This window comes from Rhipicephalus sanguineus, chromosome 1 (genome assembly GCF_013339695.2).
Source record: "Rhipicephalus sanguineus isolate Rsan-2018 chromosome 1, BIME_Rsan_1.4, whole genome shotgun sequence".
Lineage (NCBI taxonomy): Eukaryota > Metazoa > Arthropoda > Arachnida > Ixodida > Ixodidae > Rhipicephalus > Rhipicephalus sanguineus.
Window position 1 is genome coordinate 220,572,726 of NC_051176.1, and position 23,218 is coordinate 220,595,943.

The 23,218-nt window shown below is 41.5% G+C and overlaps 1 protein-coding gene across 2 annotated transcripts in view; it reads left to right on the forward strand.

Annotated features, from left to right (window-relative positions):
• LOC119372590 (protein FAN) overlaps window positions 1-23,218 on the forward strand; it is a 91,628-nt gene that overhangs the window by 39,962 nt on the left and 28,448 nt on the right. For both annotated transcript variants that reach the window (XM_037643070.2, XM_037643077.2), the window contains 11 exons: window positions 332-422; window positions 6,377-6,440; window positions 6,535-6,643; window positions 10,379-10,448; window positions 10,548-10,679; window positions 12,176-12,218; window positions 13,143-13,327; window positions 13,979-14,078; window positions 16,151-16,209; window positions 20,238-20,305; window positions 22,330-22,394. In XM_037643070.2, the coding sequence (XP_037498998.1) occupies window positions 332-422; window positions 6,377-6,440; window positions 6,535-6,643; window positions 10,379-10,448; window positions 10,548-10,679; window positions 12,176-12,218; window positions 13,143-13,327; window positions 13,979-14,078; window positions 16,151-16,209; window positions 20,238-20,305; window positions 22,330-22,394 (986 nt within the window). The remainder of the gene's footprint in view (window positions 1-331; window positions 423-6,376; window positions 6,441-6,534; window positions 6,644-10,378; window positions 10,449-10,547; window positions 10,680-12,175; window positions 12,219-13,142; window positions 13,328-13,978; window positions 14,079-16,150; window positions 16,210-20,237; window positions 20,306-22,329; window positions 22,395-23,218) is intronic.

Below are 23,218 nucleotides of genomic sequence, written 5' to 3' on the forward strand. Positions count from 1 at the left end.
CTCTCATTAACCTATGTAAAGGTAATGCAATTCATGTATCTGGTGCTCAGATACTGTGAAGCCCTCATTGGGTCAGAACTTCAATTTAAGGAAGCTGTTTTGAACAGTTCATTCCAACAAAAAATGGTCTGGACATATTTATTACCTGGTGGATGAGATCAAAACAATACAGAAGTTTATCGAAATACGGAGGCCTGAAGTGATGAAAAATGTTGTACCACACGGTGTACTAAACAGCTGTACTAAACTACTAAGCAAAGTAGTTTAGTTTTGTCAAATCTTTGGCAATTGTTTCTAAAATGTACAAGCTGTAAAGCATGTTTATTTGTAGGATCGCTATGCTGAAATGGCCGAACCCAAGTTCCTGTATGGATCCCACTATTCTACTCCTGGTTTTGTGCTCTACTACTTGGTGCGCAAAAGTAAGTTTGTCAGTTTTGCATATGTAGGTTTTTCACAATTGGAGACATGCACAATGTACATACCTAAATATGGTTGTGGCATTTTTCTTTCGGCTTTGTAGTGTTATTGTATGGTATATATACTTAGTGTAGTTATTGGCTCTCTTGACAATGTGGTGTTCATGGTGGCTCAGGACTTTCAAATCCAGCTTAATTCGGAATGTTTGTTGACTGTTAATTAATTTTGCAGACACATAGTCCAAGCAGGGAGGGTGACAAATTGCACATACAACTAAAGTAAGCTTGATAAAATAGAACAGAACAACATTAAAGGGGCCCTCGAGCACTTTTTCAAGCCCCCCATTGCTTATTTGCGGGTAGACTAATATAGTTAGAGATGCCTTCAGCATAGGTAACAGCATTGATACTAAAATATTTAGTATTTTAATCACACATAAAAATTGCGACATCAGTGCCGACCACATCAGCACGTAGTGGCACTTGCCAGAAGCATTTCTGAAGGAAGTGACATCACCAAGTGCTTATCCGTTGCACATAATCACTTTATTGCTGCGACACCTTGCTTGAGACTTGTTTTATTTTGTTTTCTGTACTTTTTGTATTAGTGCAAAGGGATACTGTCGTAAAACAAAAAGCTCTCCAATTACAAAACACGGTACAGGCGCTGACTGATTCTCAGCCTGTGGCCTCTGGGCATAGAGAAATGTGCAAACATGGTTTATCTCTATGTGAAAACTTTCTTCTCGCTTGTGTACCCTCATCAGCAGTCCCTTTTTGTGTGTGTTGTACACTTGCGAGTGTCATTGAAGAGATGAATGTTTCCCACCTTGGCACACTTTTTTTGTTTCACAGTTGTCTTTGAGGTGCGGTGCCGCAGGCACTTCGAGCTCTGCCGTTGGCAACACGATGTTACGTAGTGGGCAAGAGAAGTCGGGACACGCATACCCGCAAAATTCGAGTGAGACAGCAGCATGATTCCATATTAGCAGCATATATATGAAAGGGAAAATTGAAAGGGGAATTCATTGAGCAGTGATTCCACTCCTGCGCCAACTGCGCCAAAGTGCGCCAAATTGTTTTTACTGCGCCATCCTGATAATATCGACGAAAATTGCGCCAAACTGCGCCAAAGTCTCGGGTTTGGGGGCGTCTATCACCGGCAATCGCACGGCCGGCGCGTCAGAACATGTGCAGCTTGATCTTGGGGCTGCCAAAGTCGCAAGCATGGACCAAGAATTATTCCGCTGAATAAATAGCGCTCGCGCGTGCGTCCCGAATAAGCCACGGTGCCATGCACGGTGCCGACGCAGCTTCTGTTCTGCAAGTCGGCTCGACAGCAAAACGCGCTCTCCGCAGAGGCTCGTGACGTCTAGGCCTCTCGATAGCGAGAAAGTGCGACGGCGATTCATCGGCGGAGGTCGCCTGTTCTAGAAACGCTGCTGATAGCTCGTTTCAAGCGTCGCACGGTACGTAAGGAAAGCAATGTTCAGTGTCACTTGTGTTTCCGGACATCGCGGAATGAAATCTGGGATCGCTAGCAGTATATATATGGAACAATGTCGAATTTTCCTTGCTTCGCGTTTATGGAAGAGCACGCGAACGGTGGAAACGCGTTCACACTTTTCCTCGATATACTTTATCCATGGATCTTCATTCAGAAGAGCTTTTTCGTAATTGCTTATACCAGCACGTCCAAGTTTAATCACTCTGCGGTAAATACCCCCTAAAAGGCCCTGCCCTTTCGAGCTCACGTGCTAGGGTTCCAATTCGAATTTTTTGCTTGCTTTTTAAAAATGTCATCTCATTAATAAAAGCATATATCCTGGTCGGAGCAGCCGCAAATACGCAGCTGTCATAGCGGGCCCGTCGCTGACGGCCCACAGTGAAGCGGCTACCCCATGTTACACGTCCGCCTCTCGCTTTCGGGGGTCAATAGCTGACGGGTAAAAAAGCTCAGTTTCGCTTAAGGGCGAAGCAATGAATGCGATACCAACAAATTGTATTGTTAAACGAAGTAAGGCTAGTAGCTGACTCTTTTGGATCGGATCTCGCGTAACTCAACAAAACACTAGTTTAAGGGAATATGGCCGCTCCAGGAACCGAAGCGTTTTCTTGCTCTGAGTTCTCTAAACACGAAGTAAGCGTTGAGAGCACAGCAAGTTTACGAGCCGTTTCCTGATGCCTCAAGATGGCGCGCGCGCAAGCGACTGCGCCCTCCGAACGATGCGATCCCCCCCCCCCGCTCCCCTGGCGTCCCTTCATGCTCCTTATGAAAGACGGGCGGGGCGTTTCCTCTCTGTTTGATGAGCAATCGACGGCAGGCCCGCACGCGGGAAGATGTTATCTCATGCGCTGTCCGTGCAACGGAGACAGGCAGCCGGCTAGCTTAATCTCCGCTTCAGCCGCGTTCGTCGCCAGTGCTCGCGAGCTTTTACCCGCGGCTATAATGCGCGTGGTGATGTTATTAATTTGGTCTTTATACAGAAAATTACGGCAATGGCGACCGCAAAAATCCGCGGAGAGCGTTCATATAATTGTTATCACAATAAACATTTAAAAAAAGTTGAGGAGCCATTTCACTCTGTGAAGTGGATGATAACCGAAGCTGTTTCGCGCATGGCAAGGAGGTGACATGGTGGAGGACAGTTTGGTATGTAAGGCCAGGTTGTTAACGTTCAATACGCAATATTAATGCGAAAGCATCAGATGCTTTATCTAACACGAAAATTGACCGTCGGCGGCGTCAATCGATTGATGCAAAAAATAATCATGTGATGGCGTCATCATCACGTCATAGATCTTCAAAACTTGTGACGTCATCATGGCGTCATATATCGTGATGTCACGTGATGACGCCATCACAACATCGTCGTTTTACACTGCTTCCGTAATCGGTGCGCCGATCATGGAGCTAGCGCAAAACCAGGTGAGGTGCAGAAAGCTTGCAGAGAAGGAGGGGGAGGATCAACCCGTCGATCGAGAAGAAAAAGAACCTGGCTTTCGCCTTGGAGTTTTCTCAGGGGAATGCATTAGGGACAGTGTGTCTCTTTGGCATTGAGGCACTGCTGTACATCACGGCGTTTGTCTACAATGTCTGCTGACAACCACATAGATGTATTTAGAGTGTTGTTTCATAAAGTACAATTTTTATTGATCCCGTATTCTGTTTATTGGCTAGTGTCGAAAATAATCGCCGAAGAGGTTAATTCAGAACAGTCAACTGCATGAGCCCTTATTTTTTCATTAGCGAGTGAAGTATGGAGTTCTCCTGAGATGATTTTTTCCATGAGATTTGCAATGAATCGAAATATTTCTAGCCTTCATAAGAGCCCCATAGTAATATTCCGGTGCTTGAATGTTATTGCAATATGCTTCTGTAGTGCACTCCAGGATGTAAAATTCGCTGCTCCAGAGTGCTCCCAGATGCAAAATTATCTGCTCCAAAGTGCTCCAAGATGAAAATTTTGCTGCTCCAAAGTGCTCCAAAATGGAAATTTTGCTGCTCCAAAAATTGCTCCAAATCAGAAGTCCTCGGTAGCATCACTGATTGAGCCATTGTAGCACAAAGCTACAAGGAAATTGGGTTCCTTGAAGCTTTGTGTTACAAATGAAATTGTTCTGTCTCATGAAGCTTCCTCCACCTTGTTGGCTTCAGAACTCATTTGTCGTAGTATATATTAAGGTACCGTAATAAATCATGAAACAGCATTATGATGGGACTTTGGAAATTTTTTTATGTTGGCTGTACAAACTTCAAAATTTTCTGATTATATATGATACAAATATTTCAAATAGAAAAAGCTTTGAATATCAAATTTAAGACAAAATATTTTTACATTTCTGAAGCGGAATCGAGTATGAAGCTCGTGCAGACTCTGTGTGATAAGAAGTCAGGCTTATGTACATTGATGTATGTATGTATATAATGCCATTTACAATTTGACGTCTAAATAATCAAGGAACATAATAAACAAATGTGTTAAAATATCTGTGACAGCAGAGCAGTGACAGTACTGAAACATGATATGTAGAAGGAGAGAAGTGATTCTACGGGACCGCACATTGTTTAATTTACGGTCCTGTGATGTAAACATGTGAAACTGGTGAAGTAATTAATCTCAACAAATCTGTGTATGAGCTGTATACTGTGGTAACCTCGTGACTCAAAGGAGCAGAGGCTACCGTCGGTTCAGGCTCAGCGAGCCACAAGCCGTGTGGGTGGTCGCCGCGTTTCGTCTAGCGCATGCACTCAACCATAGTAGACCTCCGCAGCGAAACACATAGTAGACCTGCACAGCGCAGCGAAACTCATAGTAGTCCTGTCTAAGCACAACAGAGCACTTTATTTGTTTTTGGCGGCACCCCAATTACACAATCAAAAGCCTGCTCCCGGAGCGGCGAGGAAGCAAAAGGCTTCTGTGCCCAGAAGCAAACTCATATAGGGTGCTGCCAGCATGTTGCGGCAGACAATGGCTTGCGTTGACATGCCACTACAGGGAAAGTCGTGGCTATTCTGCTTGCTCTCACAATGACTGGTGGGTCTGTTCACGAGAGTTGGGGCAAATCTTCATTTGTGTGGACCTTGGATAAGTGTGGCTCGACGCAGTACGACCATGCATCAGCACTAGGCACTGCTCTTCGGCTTAGTGTTCGGAAATGGACTTAGCATGAGGTACTTGCTCACCGCGACTGCCAAATCACCGTAGGCAGTCACAGTCCAAACAATTCCCAAAGGGGCCAATGGATAGGAAGGAAAACGTGACCTTACCGTGTGCTTTCTGAGGAGAGAGAGAGTCCCCCGCGTGCACGTTTCCAGTCGCATCAAATCCCTCTACGACCGGGACCACGTGCATCACCACGATCGAGAACCGGTTCATGGCAAACAGTGGCTTTCCCTTGCCTGCTCACCACTTGCTGTTGCAGGACAGGAAAGAGGCAGCGGAAAAGGCAAACGTCCACACAAGAGCAATGGGTGCGCCTAGATCGCGACAATACCTAAAAGCAAGCCATTCTCATTGAGTGGAAGTTATATGCCCTGATACATTCGTCAAGAAAGTTCTGCCCCTGAACAAGAGCTGCCGCGATACTGCAGACTAATCATTAAGACAATTGTCACGTCCATCGTTCTTGTTGCTTTCAGCCGCCAATATGTGCTACTATTCCTTATATGTTCTATAGAAACAAACATTTAACAATTGAGTCAACAATTGATATCCAAAACAAGAATAGTGAATTCTCGTATTGGATATGAATTGAAGAGCAGGAGTTGGGCTGGTTGGCACATGATTAAGGCGGGAACAAATAATGCCGGACACGGGACGGTGAAAGAACGACGGACGAGGTCGTTCTTTCACCGTCCCGTCTCCAGCACTGTTTGTTCCTGTCTGAATCGAAGAGCACGAACTACTCGTCGTGACATTTCGAATATTTGTACACCCCCAGTTTTATACATTGGTTCTGGCACCTTATATGCCTTGGCAAAACATGTTATCGCCAGTATTAGTGGGAAAAGTCATCACTTGATTTGCAAGATTGATTGCAGGAAAGCACTTGTGAAAATTCCTTGCCATGATAGCTCAGAGGTTATGTCGTTTTGTTGGGGGATTGCAAGGCCGTAGGCTCAGTGCCCCGTTATAGTAGCCACATTCCAGTTGGGGTAGAACACAGAAACATTTGGGCACCATTCTTTAGATGCACATTAACTAGGTAACCTAAGATTGGCATCTCTCATAGCCCATGTGTAGCTTTAGGACATTAGGCATTCGTCGATCAGTCATATTATGGCACAAAGCATCATGGCATTTAGCTGCAAAACATGCCAATTTTTTGTTACTCTTTAGTTTAAAGAGTAGCAAAAAAAAAATGATTGCATGATACCTTAAAACTACTGTAAGTGTGTATAGGTATTTTTTTTGTACACTATGGTTGGCTGTAATTTTCCTGTATGATTTCAGTGCCACAGTATATGCTATGCCTGCAGAATGGCCGCTTTGACCACCCCGACAGGATGTTCAATAGGTTTGTTTTATTTGTACTCCTCACTGCATAGTCTTGGTATGCTGCGTGGCTTTTGATAATGATTTTGCATATTTTTTTTTTCTTTTGTTTCAAGTATTTCTGACACGTGGAGAAATGTGACTACAGACGCAGCAGATTTTAAGGAACTTATTCCTGAGTTTTATGACCTGACTTGCAGTGGGGATTTCTTGATCAACTCACTGGTGAGTATCTGTGTTACCATTGTGTAAATGGCCTTGTGACTGTGCACAATATCATCATCATCATTCATAGCCTGTTTCAGTTCACTGCGAGACGAACGCCTCTCCCAGTGATCTCCAGTTCACTCTATCTTGTGCGAGCTGGTTCCATTTTATCCCTGCGAACTATATCCCCCTGAACTTCGAACTTCTGCACAACATCGTCTAACTTTATTTGTATCCATCATTATTAAATGTGAAGCATTTCTAAGCAAACCAAAGGCACTTTGACTGTGTCTGTCCATGTACCTATTTATTTAATGACCTACATCTGATTGCTCTGGTGGTCATCTCCTTAACTTGCAAAATACCAAAATTGATATTGGAGGACATGAGTGTATGACAAACATGATTAACAGGTCGTGGCATGCATAACATGACATGCCTGTCACATACGTCATGAAGCCCTTTCCCCCAGTAATGTGTGGTGCGTACTGGCATACCACAGCCCATGGTATGCGGATATGCACCTCAAGCACTGCAGTGTATATCAACCCAGGAATACCAAAAATAGACATCAGAAATTTTATAAGACACTTTATGGGGGTAAAAAAAAGAGAAAGACATTATTGTAGTTGGCAATTTGGTTGTAGGAGATTAACGCTGACAAACATGCTACAATGACCCTCAGCTATCCACTACATGGTGCACATTGTAAGTAGTACATGTAATAGATCAGCAGTTGTTAGGCAACCACCACTACATCACTTGTGGCAGTGGTGCTTGTCTAACGTCAGTTGCAGTCATTGTGCTGTTATGACAATGTTATAAGCACAACAGATGTACTCCTACGACTCAGAAAGCTATAGTCAAGAGTTGCTCGGCCCTGCAGGAATGCGCCAAGGAACACTGCTCATGATACACGCATCATTGCTCCGTAGTGTGCACTTCATTTTGTTAAAACTGAATTCTGTGCTCTAATGTGAGCGCCAACGTTCTGTCTGGCCATAAGCTATCATTTAGATGCCAATGTAGTCAACGAGCCTGGTAAGCCCATGATATGCACACAACTACCCAATTTACACAAAGGCTTCAATCCACCTATACTCCACCTCAGAAGTTCCCTTCAGCACTGTGGAGGCTACAGGGCCCCTTAGCTAATCATCCGTGTCACGTCGTCTGCTCAACATCCCCCTGGCATCTGCGCGCACACGTTATGCGAGTAAAGCGTGCAGACGGCAGCGCCGAAAAAGAAGGCACATGGCTGCACCCATTGACGCTGATGCCCTCCACCTCGAGTTTATCACGTCGTCGTGCGCTGTGTGGCCCGCAAGTTCCAAAGTGACACTTGTGTTTGCTTTGAATTTATGTCCTGATGCTTCGACAGCAATGTATTGGTGAATACATTGCACTATTTTCATGAACCGTTATCAAATTTTCGGCGCGTTGGGCTTAGCATGCGTGGCTAAACAAACAGAAAATCTCTGTAATAATGACAGAACGTACCTGATGCTTTGTACTCAACCTGAAATGCCACAAAGCGATAGCCCATTTCACCATTTATTTGTTGCTCTCAGCACTGTAGGCAAGTAGAAAGCGTAAGTTCAGATCGAAGCGGGCAGTCGCGTCTGCATGGGCGCTGCCACGTTCACTTGTAACCACAGTTACCCGCGGTCACTCATACAACAATTAAATAAATACGACGTAAATGCGATGAAGAATGAGCATATCGCGTACTGATGCGAAGTGACACATGCTAAACGAGTGCAAATGTCTCCACCCTGCGAATTGTAAGGTAATTATAACTAGAACTATGATTTGCTGCGCAAGCATGTGGCTTGCTTACACCCCGTACCTTTGGTAGTGCTGAGCGGTAGTGGTGAGATGGAGTATTGTAATGCTTGGTTCAGAACTAAGAAATTTGGCATGGGCAGCTACTCACTGACAGCTTCACATGAAATCAGTTCCCTTGATGCGAGGGAACTTGTTTGTGATAAAACAAGTTTCATACTGGTATACTGTCATTGAAAATCTTTCGAAGGGGTGTTTACTAGCACTGTCAATATTTTTTTAAAGAAGGTACATGGAAAATTACTTGTAGAACCAGTTCTAAACTTGGAGGGGTTAGAAGCGGTCAGGGAGCATAGGCATTGTCACAGAGTAAACAAAACTATAGTGTATGTGGGTAGGAGGAGAATGTTTGGGGGTACTGGGTCCACAGCTGCAGCACTGACTTGAATTGGGGGCCCTTTGAGGTGGTGCCTTGTCAGATGTGAGCTTTAAATTTTAGTATGTGGATATAAATAGTAAGTCAGCACAGGTCTGAAAACTATGCAGTCTATCAGTCACTTTAGCACTATATATATACCTTTACATTAAGAGCTCCCTGAACTTTGCTGTACTGCCCTCTGAACTGTTGCAACTATAGGCGTTCTGCCCAAAAAGGCTTTGCAGAGGCATCAGCACCTGCCTTTGTACTCGCTGAACAGTCCAGAGAAAAGGTGCTGTCTAGTGTGTTGTCTTCTAGTGAGCTTAGCACTGGCATCTGGAAGCAGAAAACATTGTCGCATTTATTTCAGCCTCCAGGCCATCGTGATGGAAGATCTCCATCTCAAAAAGCTTGGTGGCCTGTTAGTACACATTAGTTTGAGTACAAACATATTTCTTCATTTGTTAATTTTTTTTGGCCCTCTTTCACTTAAGTCAACATGTGCCTTTTAAAAAACTGCTGCTATGAATAGTGCTAAATAGGTTGACTGTTTGTAATGGGTACTCAGTGTACTGTTGTGCCCAGTTGACCTTCTATACATGAGCATTTTGCCATGTGCGAGGTCATTGTAGCTAATGCTGAGCATGGTATATTGCTTTTCGCAAATTCCAATGGCACATCCAGTGCAGTTCTGTTTGCTCTTGTTGAAGCAACACTGTTGCCACGGTAGACTGGAAAAGAGACTGCATGTCCTGATGAGAGATGAGTGCATGTGGAGACCTAGTCATGATATGGAGCAGCTGAGACTGCTCTGCTGAAATTGAAATGGTCCAGAACTCTTGATGCTTTTTTTCCCCCTGTTTTTTGCTACCCTTACCTCTGTTGATGCCTGTGTAAAAGGATGTCATGGGCACTAGTACTGTGCCTCTGTGTGTGTTTTCGTTTGTGCTGCTTTGAGGGTCGCACAAGGGATGCTGGGTAACCATACGTCATGTTAGAACGGGTGGCTATGCGCCTGATTTCTGCGACAGTGATGCTTAAGTGTGTTCTACTTGTGGATTTGGAGGCATTGCTCTGCATCATAATGTAAGAAAAAAAAAAGGGGGTTACGGACACTACGTATGCAACTTATCGTCTATAGTACATGCGCCGGCCGCAGTTGCGTGGGGGGGGCGCTGCGACGTGGGGGCCTAGAGGTACCGAAAGCGCAGAACACAATCTGGACGCGCCATGGGGTGGAATGTCAACACCTAAATTTTTTTTCTTACACCGTGGATGGTACACTTGCCGCACCAGAAAGGAATAGGCTCTGGGTTCAAATCCCAGAACAGGATTACTTTTTCTTCTGCACAGCTTTCTTTCTGAGAAATGCATATGGATTTCTTTTATGGCTGACAGTTCCCCCTTTTTTTCTTTCACGATACACTTGGTTGAAAATGCAATCTTCTGTAAGATCTGGTCAGATTTGTGAATATTGTTTAATAAATAGCAGCATAATTCAGCAGCACTCTTACTATTCATGTTTATTGTCCTTTTTTGATATGCTTCAGAACTTGGACTTCGGAAAACGCCAGAATGGCTGTGCTGTTGGTGATGTTGAACTGCCACCATGGGCTGAAGGTACTCTTGTTCTAACTAATCTGCTGCCTTTCCTGCTTTCCTTTCCTTTTGTTCATTGGCACTTCAGGCTTACTGAACACTTTGTATATTTTTTCACAGGCCCTGCGCATTTTATTCGCACATGCAGAGAAGCTCTTGAGGCACCTTTTGTTTCGGAGAACCTTCACGCCTGGATTGACTTAATCTTTGGATACAAACAGTCTGGACAAGAGGCAGTTCTAGCTGACAATGGTGTTTTATTGTTATTATTTTTTTTACATTGTCGCTTTTCGTGGTGTGATGTCTGAGGAACTTAAACAAGTAACACTTCAAGGAAATCTGTTCTGTCATTGGCCAAAAAGAGTGCAGTCCATATAGCATTGCTACTCTATCCAGCTTACTTCAACACATGTAGTAATATTGCGATGCTGTATATCATAGTAACCAAAGAATTTCTAATTAACCATCCTTACGGATAGGTTTAAGCTTAAGTTTGTGGTGAAAGTGGTGAAAGTGGTGAAAGGTGAAACGGCTGTAAAATTGTATGCTACAGTAGTTACCTTTTGTTCCTTTGGCTCTCTGTAGTTGTCATATGAGAGTAGCGTTGACCATTGGTAGCTATCGCAGTACAGCAAAAGCTTGTTAATTTGAACTCGAAGGGGACTATAAAATTGTTCGAATTAGTGGGAGGGCGCTAGAATGAATGGAAATCGCACCACACTGTGCGGGCAGAACCCAAAGAAGCCACCTCTGTACTTGTTATCGTGAATTAGGCGCTACTACACGTTTGTGCTAGGATATTTCGTAAATTAAGTTTGTGGAACTCTAACAGCGAACAGAATTAATTGATCAGTCAGTGGTGCGCTAGAAATAAGCACCGACATGCATTCATGTGAGCAGTGAACCTTAATGTCAGTAGTTATGCTCCAAAACACGTTTATTTACGTGGCAGAGTTAACGCAACCAAGAGTTCACTTGCTTGCATTTCTTCTGTTGCGACTCTATGAGCATTGTTTGAAGCTTGCCCAAAAGCTCCAGTGTAGTGTCCAAATTCTCATCTGCTAAGAAATGCTGCTGTTTCATTGTTTAGAATCTAGTAAATTTGGTATGGTTTGGTTTTGCAACACATTGTGATCACTCTGGGCCGACTTCTGCGAGGAGCGATTTAAACCAGGCGCTCCCAATTCGAATTAACCGTTGTGGATACCAACGCGTTGAAATTATCGGGAGTTTTCCTCCATAAAAGTACACAGGGCTGTGTTGGGACCAGGGCGCGAGTTCAAATTAACTGCAAGTTCAAGTTAACTGAGTTCGAATTTACGAGTTTTTACTGTATTAGGCTTTGCAGGACATTTTGGGAGGTAGAGAAAGTTGGCCAGCTCGTATGATGCTGTAAAATAGCACTTACTGTCATATCTTCTGTGAAAGTTGGTGAAGCGAATTCACTAAGGTGTGCAGCTATTGTTTTTGAGTTGAGAGATAGTCTAATTAATTTTGATGCTCTCTAAGCAACATGTTGAGCTTGGCACTGGCTAAAACAAGATGCTGGGCCTACATATTCACCTGTACTTTTCTTTTTTTTTGTACCTTTTATATTGCTTTGTTAGATAATTCATAGGCGTCAAGAGGGAAACATACTTTACCTATCAAGGGAGTTGCATGTTTCTGTTAACTGCAAAAATGCAATAAAAAGTCGTCTGCACTGTGTCTTAATACTGTTTCCTAAAGCCAGCATCTTTTTTCTGCAGTTTTCTATCATCTCACATATGAAGGAAGTGTTGATCTGGACAGGTGAGACGTTTATTTCTTCTATATATGTTTGAAGTTTCATTAAGGAGAACGTTGTGCGAAACTTCGAGATTTTTGGCCAAAAAGTGTGTCATGTTAAAAAAAAAGTGTCATGTTTCTTTGAGGTTGTGCTAGCAAAATTTAGTCCGCATGAGTATGGCAGAAGAGGTGTAGTGGATTATAGAGTTCATACTTATCTAAATGTGTAGACTTCACTAGTGGCTTCTGTCTAGCCTTTGCACAGGATTCAAAGCTGATCACAGTTTCAATGTTTAGACACTTTTAAGGCTTTCTACCTGAATATTCCTGAAGGAAAAATCATGATGTGAAAATCACAATGTCTCATCGCGCGGTTGGCCCTAATTTTTCAGCTTTTTCTTTTTTTCATGAATATGTATCAACTCATCTAGCTGTCAATCTTTGTTAAATTTCTTTCCATCTGTACTGTTAAACCCCTTTATAACAGACACTGATGTAAAAGACATTTGGGTATAAGAGACACAAGAGTGCCTACATTGAAATACGGGTTAATCAGAAAGTTGGAACATGGTACCCTACTTATAAGAGACACCATAATGAAACGGCAGCACAACCACACACGGACCGAAGAAAGAAGGAACACTAAACAATGCGCTAAGTGTTCCTTCTTTCTTTGGTCCGTGTGTGGTTGCGCTGCCGTTTTATTATGAAGTACGACCAACCAGTCCAAGTTTCAGTCTGATTATAAGAGACACTTCATACAAGGGACAAGAACTGCTCCGTGGTGCGTGTCTCTTATAAAGGGGTTCAACTGTGTATTTATTGCTTCTGGGCACAATTACTTTAATGTGAGATCTTGTAAGATGAGAGCACAGCACATCATGTATTACAGGGGTGTATCAGAGTCCCACAAATTGATACCTTAAAATTGCTTGTTCTTGTTTTTAGCATCCAAGATATTCATGAAAGGCACTCTCTTGAGGTCCAAATAATGGAATTTGGCCAGACACCAAAGCAAATATTCAAGTACCCCCATCCGCAGCGATGCTTCACTGTTCTTCCAAGATCACTGAGCACAGCAAGTGATGCTACTCCTGACGGTATGGCTGAGAATGTCACCAGTAGCAGCGAAGGTTAGTAGCAAGACTTGTGTTTTCTTTCTTCCCATTTAAGAAAAACACAAAAATGAGAGAGGGAAAGGGTCAAGAGGTTGATGTGCAGTGTAGATTTAACACTGCATAGGTCTGCCGTTTCAGTGTTATAAAATTTTATTTTTAGTGAGCCCATGTACCATAAAAATTTATAAATCACGATACTTGCAACTGTACAGATTGCTTTGTATGAGTCTTATTTATAACCAGAGAAAATTCATGCTTTTCTGTGTTTTTCGTAGCTCTAACAAGCATAAAATATAATTCTGTTTCTAAATTCCTCATGATAAGCACATTGTAAGAGTGCACAGTGCATTATTTTATTTCCAACCTATCAAAACCCCCACCATAATACCTCACTTCCACTTCCAGAAATTGTTGATGTATGTTGTTGCAGTCGGCGAGGAAGCAGACTTCCGCAACAGATTAATATATTGAATGCCTTGCTTTTCCCACTTGCACTGGTACTACATCATGTTTCATATTAAGCAAACGAACGATGGAAACAACATACGTAATTTGGGGTGAAGGACCTCTTTAACAAAAGTGTCAGCATAATTATCAGCGAGTTGGAAAGTGTTTGCAGATCACTGTACAATTTTTTTTTCTTCTGCCTGTTGTTTTTTCTTCTAGAAACTGCTGCAAGAGACCGGACATCTTCACTTTCATTATTTGCATGGAAGAGGAACATGACGGATCTGACTAAGTTGACAGAGCACATGCTTCACAAAGAGTAAATAAATTTTGAAACAGTGCAGCAATTTTGAAGGGACACTCAAGAGGAGAAGTTTCTAGTAAAAGCAGCATCGAAACCTGCCAGGTGTTGCAAAAAAAAGTTTCACTTTAATGATGACATGGACAACCTGAATTACAGCAATATTATTTAAAACCACCACATTTTTGTCTTTCAATGTTGGGTGTGCAATATGTCCGAAGAATTGAGGAAGCTACAGTATGCAGCGTTGGAAATTTTGGTTGTCTTATGAATCAGTTTGATCACAGAACACCAACATGGTTTTATGCAGTAGGTAGTGTTGCCATGGGAAAGTGCAAACAGTTCTGAAAAATTGGTTGGCTACTTCAATCCAAAATTTGCTGCAGTAGCAGTTCACTCACTGAATACCCTTTATTTGTGATAAGAGCACCTGTGCTTTGTTCAATGAGATTTTTTTTCATTGAGTCAGTAAATCCAGGATAGTTTCTTTCAACTTCAAGAATATAAAAACTGAACGCCTTTCTATCCCAAAACAAGCAGTGACATCCTTTTTCTCGTCAATTATATAGCTTGCAAGACACTATTGTCAGTGAGATTATTTTTGTCACTGATTGAGATTACTTGCAAGATAAAAAGAGAGGGCATAGCATTTAGTACTATCGCCTCTGAGGCTTCTCACTACTCATGCTTGTCACTTGCCACAGAGTGACAGTAACAACTCCAAACTGGGTGCTGGATATGGAACTATGTTGAGTAGAGTGTGCGACATGGCGCATGATACAGTGTGTTAATGCATGTGTTCTCTCTGATAATAAAAGGTTACAAAAAGTCAAATACATACTTTATTATATTGATAATTTGGTTGCATTGAAATTCTGAACTGCAACAAAGTAGTGTTGGAAGAACACTTCATCAATCTGAGCAAGATTTAATGTTCTCTTTAGTGTCCCTTTAAGAAAGGTGTAACTTGCATCTTAAGTTAAAATGAGCAGTTAGTTTATCCTTGTTGGCACAGTTTTTTATTTATGTTGTAAGTGATGTTGATTGATTACCTCATTCTTTCAACATGAGTGAGAGATCATTTGCCTTTTAAGCCATAAGTGACTTCACACATATGAAGTGCTCATACAAAGTCACTAAAGACTGACACTACTTGCTAGCATTTTTTTTTTTTTTTCATTTGCAGATGTGCATTTGATGTTTTTTGGGTTACAAGTGCTAAGTTAATTTAGTACTGCATAAATGGATAGTGTCACTAAATCTTCTTTGACTCAGCTCTAAGTTCGGATATGTCAGTATCACTGAGCATTATCCAAAACAAGGGTCATTGCAGAAACGTAGCTGTGAACAGGAATGCCAATATTCTTTCAGTTCACTTCACAGAGATGCAAATTTCAGTATTGTTGTTACTAAACTGGATTTCTGGTGGGCAGGTGTGACTTCACAGCTGCTCAGTTGTGGAATTTCAGCATATAAGAACGAGAATGAAAGTTCTAATTTTGAAGTCTTTTTTTATGATGCCTACCTCGACATAGTGGTTTTTTGTACAAAGTATGTCTGCCTTCTCATATGACCCATCTGAACAAGAATAATTGCACTTTCAATACAATTGCCTAAAAATTATTCACTAGAATCAATTAAGCGCATTGTATTGCAAGCTTGGTATAAGGCTTCACGCCCAAGTGACGAGAAAAGCAGCACAATAAAGAGCAGACGCAATTTATTGATGATCACTATACTCCATCTAAGTCATTGTTATGTTGAAATGGTGAATATAACTGATCATACGAGTTAATGCTGAAGGTTAGTGTTGTCACCATTAGCACTGTCACTGTCAGTGCTAATATTGTTGGCCAAACCCTCCCCCGACCTCCCCTCTGGCTACGCCTATGGTTTAAAAGGTTTAATCCATTCTGCAAATGAGAGCTGTACAAGCAGGCTCGTGTACTCTTAGAGTGAACATTTTTGGCCCAATCAACTGCATTGATGCTAGTAAACATTTATATCTCGACCTACGAATGGATGATCCTCTGCAGGCAAATGCTTGATATTTAAAAATGAACAATAAATGAACAAGTCTTTCTTTACAGAATGGTTACAGATGTCTGCTTCTCAGCTAGCAAAGGCAATGTCTTCTCAGTTTCTCAAGGTAGAGTATTGGTTTCTACTCGTGTAGTGCAAGATTGACTATAGCTGAGGTCTTTCTTGTACTCGTGACTTGAATAGATTATAAAGGGGTCCTTCTAACACTTTCCAAGCACCTGTTTTTTTATTGGCGGGCTGTATAGTGCGATTGTTGGTGATGCTCTTGGCATAGTTGAAAGCACTAATGTCATAATATTTGATACTTAAATTGTGCAAAGAAACCACTGCATTGCTGCCGGCCGTATCAACACATGTTTGTGCTCACCAGTACTATTTATGGTGCAAATGACGACACCAAGCACAAGCGTGGGATTGGCTAAAAGTATTGGTGGCTGTAATCACGGCACTGCATCAAAAACTGGAATATTGTTTCTTATTTTGTGTGTATATTTTAATTAAATGCCAAACAGATGTGGTTTTAACAGAAAGATCCATACAGCCATAAAACATGGTAGAGGCGCTCACTTTGAGCACCTAGGCAAACACGGAGTGCCAACTTCTCCTACTTAGGCACTTCAACCTCATTCCACTGGCAGTGATGCGTGACATTGGTGGGAGAAAGAAATGTAGTCATGCCACCTCATGAAATTTGATTTGAGGGAAGGCATATTTTCCCTTTTGTTTTGAATTTTCTAGGCTGTATAACTTTGGACTGGTGTGCCCTTATCGCTGTTGTTCTTGCTGTATTTATATGTCCATAATTCAGTCCATGCAAACCCGCAAATAGAAAAAAAGAGGGGGGGGGGTTAGAAATTCGTTGGAGGGCCCTTTAAATATTTGTAAGGTGTCTTATTTAACTCTGAACAAAACAGAAGTTCAGAAAAGATAGTGGCTTGAAGTGATGAAGTCATCGAAGGAATGTCGCTAGAGCCAGAGTTTAAAGGGACACTAAAGAGAAACAATGAATTGGTTTAGATTGATAAAGTGTGCTCAGAGAACTCTTGTGTAGTTTATTTCACCACCATAGGCTTATTATTAGAGGAGAAAACCAAGTTCAAAGTTTCATTTTTAAATTTCACGCCGAACTTTGTAATTCGTGATGTAAAAGGTTTCAAAGAGCATTTAACGTATTTTGGCGCCACTGGCTCGACTAAATTTCCACAAACTCGTTATGTCAAGTCTCTGGCCCCCTCAGAGGACAATGTACTTCGATTTAACCGATTAGGAACTACGTAGGCCCAAGCAGGTGCCGTCAAAAATATGTGACGTCACGGCAAATGGTGCGGGAATTCCAAGGTGGCGTCGCCACCTGTATTTTCTTTTTGCGCGTTTTCTCGCTTATTAAGAGTCTTCTCGCAGCTAGCGTGGTGTTTTTGGTATCGTGGAAGACTACTTTACTAATGCGAGAAAAATCGTTTTGCTCTTTAGTGTCCCTTTAAGCGAAGGCACTTGTCTTTGTCAGGGCAGCTGCTACGTCCCTTACCATCGTTTTGTGTATGCCTAGCTTACCCAACTCCTCTTTCAGTGGGAGAGGAGGAAGAGAATAAGCTCCCCCATTGAGGTTTGGGAAGAGTAAGCTAGGCATAGATAAATATGCTGCATAGGAAAGCAGTTGCTGCCCTGATGAAGACTAATTTCCTTGTTTAAACATTTGCTCCAGTGACATTACTTTTTCTTCTTATTTGACTACAAATATCTTAATTTGTGTGTTCACATGAACATAAAGCTGACATTTCTGTCGTAGTCTAGATTGTGCTTCATTTATAGGCGTTCGTGAACACCACACAGCATATGCAATTTCAGTGATGCCCACTCTTCTGCAATAATATCGCTCCCTGTCAATGATTCTTACACCTTGTCATGGTCCGGTGGCATTTCCATCCCTCTTTTTGCTGCATACAGTCATAGTAGAGTGGAGGGCTTTGTAGATCTTCTCTAAGCTGTATTATTGCTTGGAAATTATTAGACATGTTCTCTAACAGAAAACATCAGCAAGGAAATATGCCTTAAATCTGTATGCTATGCGGTGCTTAAGCTTAAACTATTGTGGTTTTGGCACGTAAAACCCCAGCAATTATACTATTAAAATTATAAACGTGCTGGATTAGGCATTCACTATGGTGAGGGGGCCTGTGACGGGGCAACAGTTATTATATCTGTATGATGGCTGAACGATATCGAGACACAGCATTTTTTTTAAGGTTTTGAATAGTCTGCCAGTGTCACTTAGGCACACATAACGCACGGTTCGGCCACTGCACATGTATGATTACTGTTGCCCCATCACTGCAGCACAGTTTTTATAGTGACGAGCCCTCTCACTGTAGTCAGTTCCATTCATTATAAGTGTGCTTCAATAGTGTTTCATATATATAATAAAAGAGGTATTCTTTACGAGGTGGATTTTGCCACGGACACAAACCTTAGTATTCACAATATGTAATATGCAAGTTGCATCAGTGGAGTTACTAGCTGTGTTGCTTGCCACTAGATTCTGGCCTATTCAATAGCGCAGTATTATTAGTAAATATTTTATTATGAATTAAAGAAAAGGATCATTATGTTCATTTGTTGTGAATTTTCTATTCATTGAAAGGAGATTTGCTCACTTTGGTGGTTAAGCAGTTTAGGTGTTAAACGTGTGGTCTCTGGCTTAGCAACAAGATTCCTGACCACGGTGGCTGCATTTTGATCGTGGCAAAGTTAAAAAATGTCCATGAACTTAGGTGCATGTAAAAGAACCATGATTTGTTAATGCATTTCTCTAACTACGGCTATACTCGTGGACAACTTTTTTTGGCAACGAAGGGAAGGCTACAGAGCCAAACTATGCATGTGCTACCGCCGAAGAATATAGCCCCAAATTGCGTCTGTGTTTTCTGCGTGAGAATAAAAAAACATTACTTTATTTTCTACAGGGCGCTGTTTGGAAAGAGGGTCAGCATGCACGAGATATTTATATTTGTTTTACTTTATGCAGTTTCATTTCACGTTTTTGCACATGTGAAAACGTTGCACCTTTTACGTGCACCTCACAGTCAAAATGGCCTTTTCGGCTTCAGGTGAGCGCTCATCACCCTCCAGCTTTTCCGACGACTCGCCGGAGGAACTTGTGACAAATTTCACTAACAAATGGCTGTCTAAGCCTGTGATGGCCACTCGAATAATCAAATGGCCATCACAGGAGATACGGAAGGTTCACAAACCAAAACTAAATTGGAAACGCGTACCGAACCGGACTACTTGGCACAGCAGTACATGTGCAGTGGCTCCGCCCCCGTAGCCTTTCCTTCATTACCAAGAAAAGTTGTCCGCAAGTATAGCTGAATATGTTTCACAGCTACTCAGGAGGACCTTGAAACTGCTTTTGAATACACTGTATAAGGCCCTCGTGCCTTTGGCATTTCAGCCTTGCTGGAGGTGTGACACACGTCGTCATTCAAATATGCATGCTTTTTAACGCAGGAGCTTCTCAGTTAATGTCAGCGAACCAGCTGGCAACATAGTCATTCATGCGCGCAACGAAAATGAAGACTGCTTGCCACACATTGTTTTGCACAAGTACCAAATGCATGCTGCACAAAATCTGGCAAACAGAAAGATGTTCAGTTTGTTATTACTATGAAAGTTTACTTGCCCGAATTTCAAATGTTCACACTGCTAGATATACACAATGACGACAAATTGCTGCATGTAGTTTTGTTGTAAGCTTTAAGAATAAGCCCCGGTTATATTCTGTTGTACTTGTTAGATGTTTCTTTGAGTTGTCATAACACACAATGAAGTTTTTGTGGTACATCAGTTCACTTGGATGTGTGTGTGTTTTTTAAAGCATCACTGTGTTTGTGGCTTAGCTTGTATGTAGTGGACAATTACCTTGTTTTATTTTGCTGGTTGGGGTGTATATTTAACTGCTCCTTTTTTCACACAAATTTTAGTTCTTCACCTGTGTTCTTAAAATGAAGTAGAGGGAGAATACTACTCTATCTTGGTTGAATCTCGTACATGATTGATGATGGTCTTAAGTGCTCGGATACTTTTTACTCTTGGTGTAAGCGATTATGGCCTTTTTTTTTTTCTGATTAATTTCAGACAGCCTTCTTAAATTGTACTCTCTTGAGCAAAAGCAGCAACTAAGGAGTGCAAGTGTATCCGACATGGTGAGGACTTTGTGTTATTTATATTCTTATGAAAGCATTTAGGTAAGATTCTGTATTGTAGAAGCCAAGCTATTGCTGAAGGAAGTGTACATGGTGTTCACCGTGTTCACTTTTATCAGCAATTGCTTGGTTTCTTTTGCTTCACTTTCTTCAGCAGTGATAGATGCTGAGGGGTGGCATCTCAGTCACTTGTTTTGTTTCCTTTGAGAAGAGAGCTAAAGTCTGCATGAACTGTGAAAACAAAAGTTGTGTTGAGATTGCAATCTGTGTCGGCTTCAAGAAGCACATTAGATGCTTGAAAGGGCATCTGATTTTAAGGCAATTTTAGTGGCAGTAGTAAACGTTGTCTTCTTTTGTCCATGTTTTGTTTGTGTTATTTTTAAGGTGAAGCCCAACAAACTCATCTAATTGTCTTTTCTATTAAACACCCACATGAATTCAGCATGAACCTATGTTAGAAAGCGATCTGGTTCCCTCAGAAATTCACAATTTAAGAAGAAAAATTTGGTAGAAAAACCTGGCCATAATGCTTTTCCGGGGCACTCTGCAATCTGAACTTATCAAGAGGCTGCCAATGGTGTTGGGAGTTGCTAATTGACACTTGCTTTCCGATGAACTTGTGCAATATTCCTTTGTATCTTAATGCTAGTACTACAGGTTGATGCCAAGATTCCTTTTTATTACTCTTGCTCCATCTTGTGGATTCCCATAGAAATCACTGCTTTAATTGCTGAAGTTAGGAATTTTAGCTCACAGTGTCATTGATATGCTTTTTGAGAGGTATCTGCGATGCCTGGAAGGGAAAGGTGTAATAAAGACAAGGTTGACACACATACTAGGGGAAATGATGCACTGCAGAGGTGCACACAGATGAACAATCATAAAAAAACACTAAAAACACACAGATCTTGCACACTAACAACTTTTATTGTTTGCTTTCGCTCATCACGTATGTACACGAATAATGAAAGATGACATGTGCAGTGACGCAAGAATGTGTGATGTTACGGTTACAAACTCTAAACAAGCACGCGTCTAGGCCATGCTTAAAGTTGTTAATATGCACGAAACCTGTGGTTTAAGAATTTCATTGTCTAAATCTAACACTACAGGTGGCCCACTTACACATTTTTAACCCAACATATCATACATAAAAGCCACTGCACTTATTTCCCTGTTCTTCCGGTCCTTTCTGACATGCGCTAACCTCTTTGTCTTGTTAAATATTTGTTTGCACTGACATTTTGAACAGTTTGCTTCTAAATTACCTGACAACTTGTCAATTTGTCTACAGGCATATGAACACTTGGCTGCACCTTTTGAAGACACACTTTTCATTTTCAGTTTTTTTGGAACCCTTCGCATATCCAATATTTTTTCTTGTGTCATGTTCAAAGCTTTTAGACATGTATCACTGCATGCAGAGGTGAACTCTTGGTTGGCATTCAACATGTTTTAAAAATTGCACTATATTGATAGATTCTCAGGTTTTGTGGATCAAAATTGAACCCCAAAAGAACTTGTTGTTGGGCTAGTTGGTAGATCATTTTCAAAAGTTAATTAGAGCGCAACCACACGACACATTCACACACCCACACACCCACAACCCAGACATCAACCTGCACTGTGCGTGGTTGATGTCTGGGTTGTGGGTGTGTGGGTGTGTGAATGTGTCGTGTGGTTGCGCTCTAATTAACTTTTGAAAAAAAAATTGAACCCCCTCCCCTCCCCCCCTTTCACCATAATGTGGTGAAATCGATAAGTTTTGACTGGCTGGAGGTTTATTATGTATGCCCAATGCATGAGCATTTTTGCATTCTGTTCCCATCAGAATACAACTACCATGGCCAAGATCGACTCCATGATCTCGTGCTCAGCAGCGTAATACTGAATTATTACTCTTGTGTGTTAAAAGTGCATTACTTAAATTGCTTAAATGTTAAAGTGCATTACTTAAATTGCTTCATAGCTAAGTGCATAATTTGAATATACAGAGCCATTGTATTATTGTTCATTTCCTATAGGCATTATCTTCATGCATCATAATGAATGACAAAACAGTTGTTGTGGCATCATGGGATAATCATGTGTGAGTACCCTTCTTTATAACTAGAGTGTCTTGTTCACCTCTTGACCTCATATGGTTGTGACTAACAAAAATCATGGGCCCTGCAGTTTTCCTTCCCATTGTTGATTCAATGTGGTGTGTGTACACACCGGCAGTTATAAAAGCAAACAGAACAGGAAGTTATTGGTTTCATTTAAAGCATTGCGAGATTTACCTCTTGAATTGACATATATTTGTTTCCCGAGTGTGCTTAATATGAACTGCGAGACCAATATAGCACTGCTTGATAGCATGCCAGTAATACTTCCCTCACTCCAGTGTGCACCTTATTTTAAAAACCGAAAAAGAAGTATTTATGCATTGCCATTTCTTTAGCTGTGTTTACAAAAAAGTAATGTTTGGCTCAAGTATTTGTGATGGCATGGTGTCTGAAACTTTTTTTTGAACGGAGGAGTGCATGTATGAACTGAAAATGGGGCATATTTTGTGCTGTAGTTCTGTACATATTAGTTTTGCCTTTCACAATCCAGGACTGGATCCATACTCTTGTTCTGGGGTAGGGGGATCTAGAGCCAGACAGAACACTTTCTATAAGTGATAAATGACATGAGCCATTTATCTGATCAAAATAATATGAAAATGAAAAGCAAGCAAAAAAGTAATCCTATACTATACACAGCAAATCTATACACACATGCAAGGAAAATATCTGCCCCACCTACACAAACAAAACACACTGGTACCTACTATGTCCTTGAGTTTTCGTAGAACAGAGAAAAAAGGGCAGAAATGTTCTGGCCATCCCTAGTCATCATGGCAAAAGTCAACCCGGTGTAGCATAACAT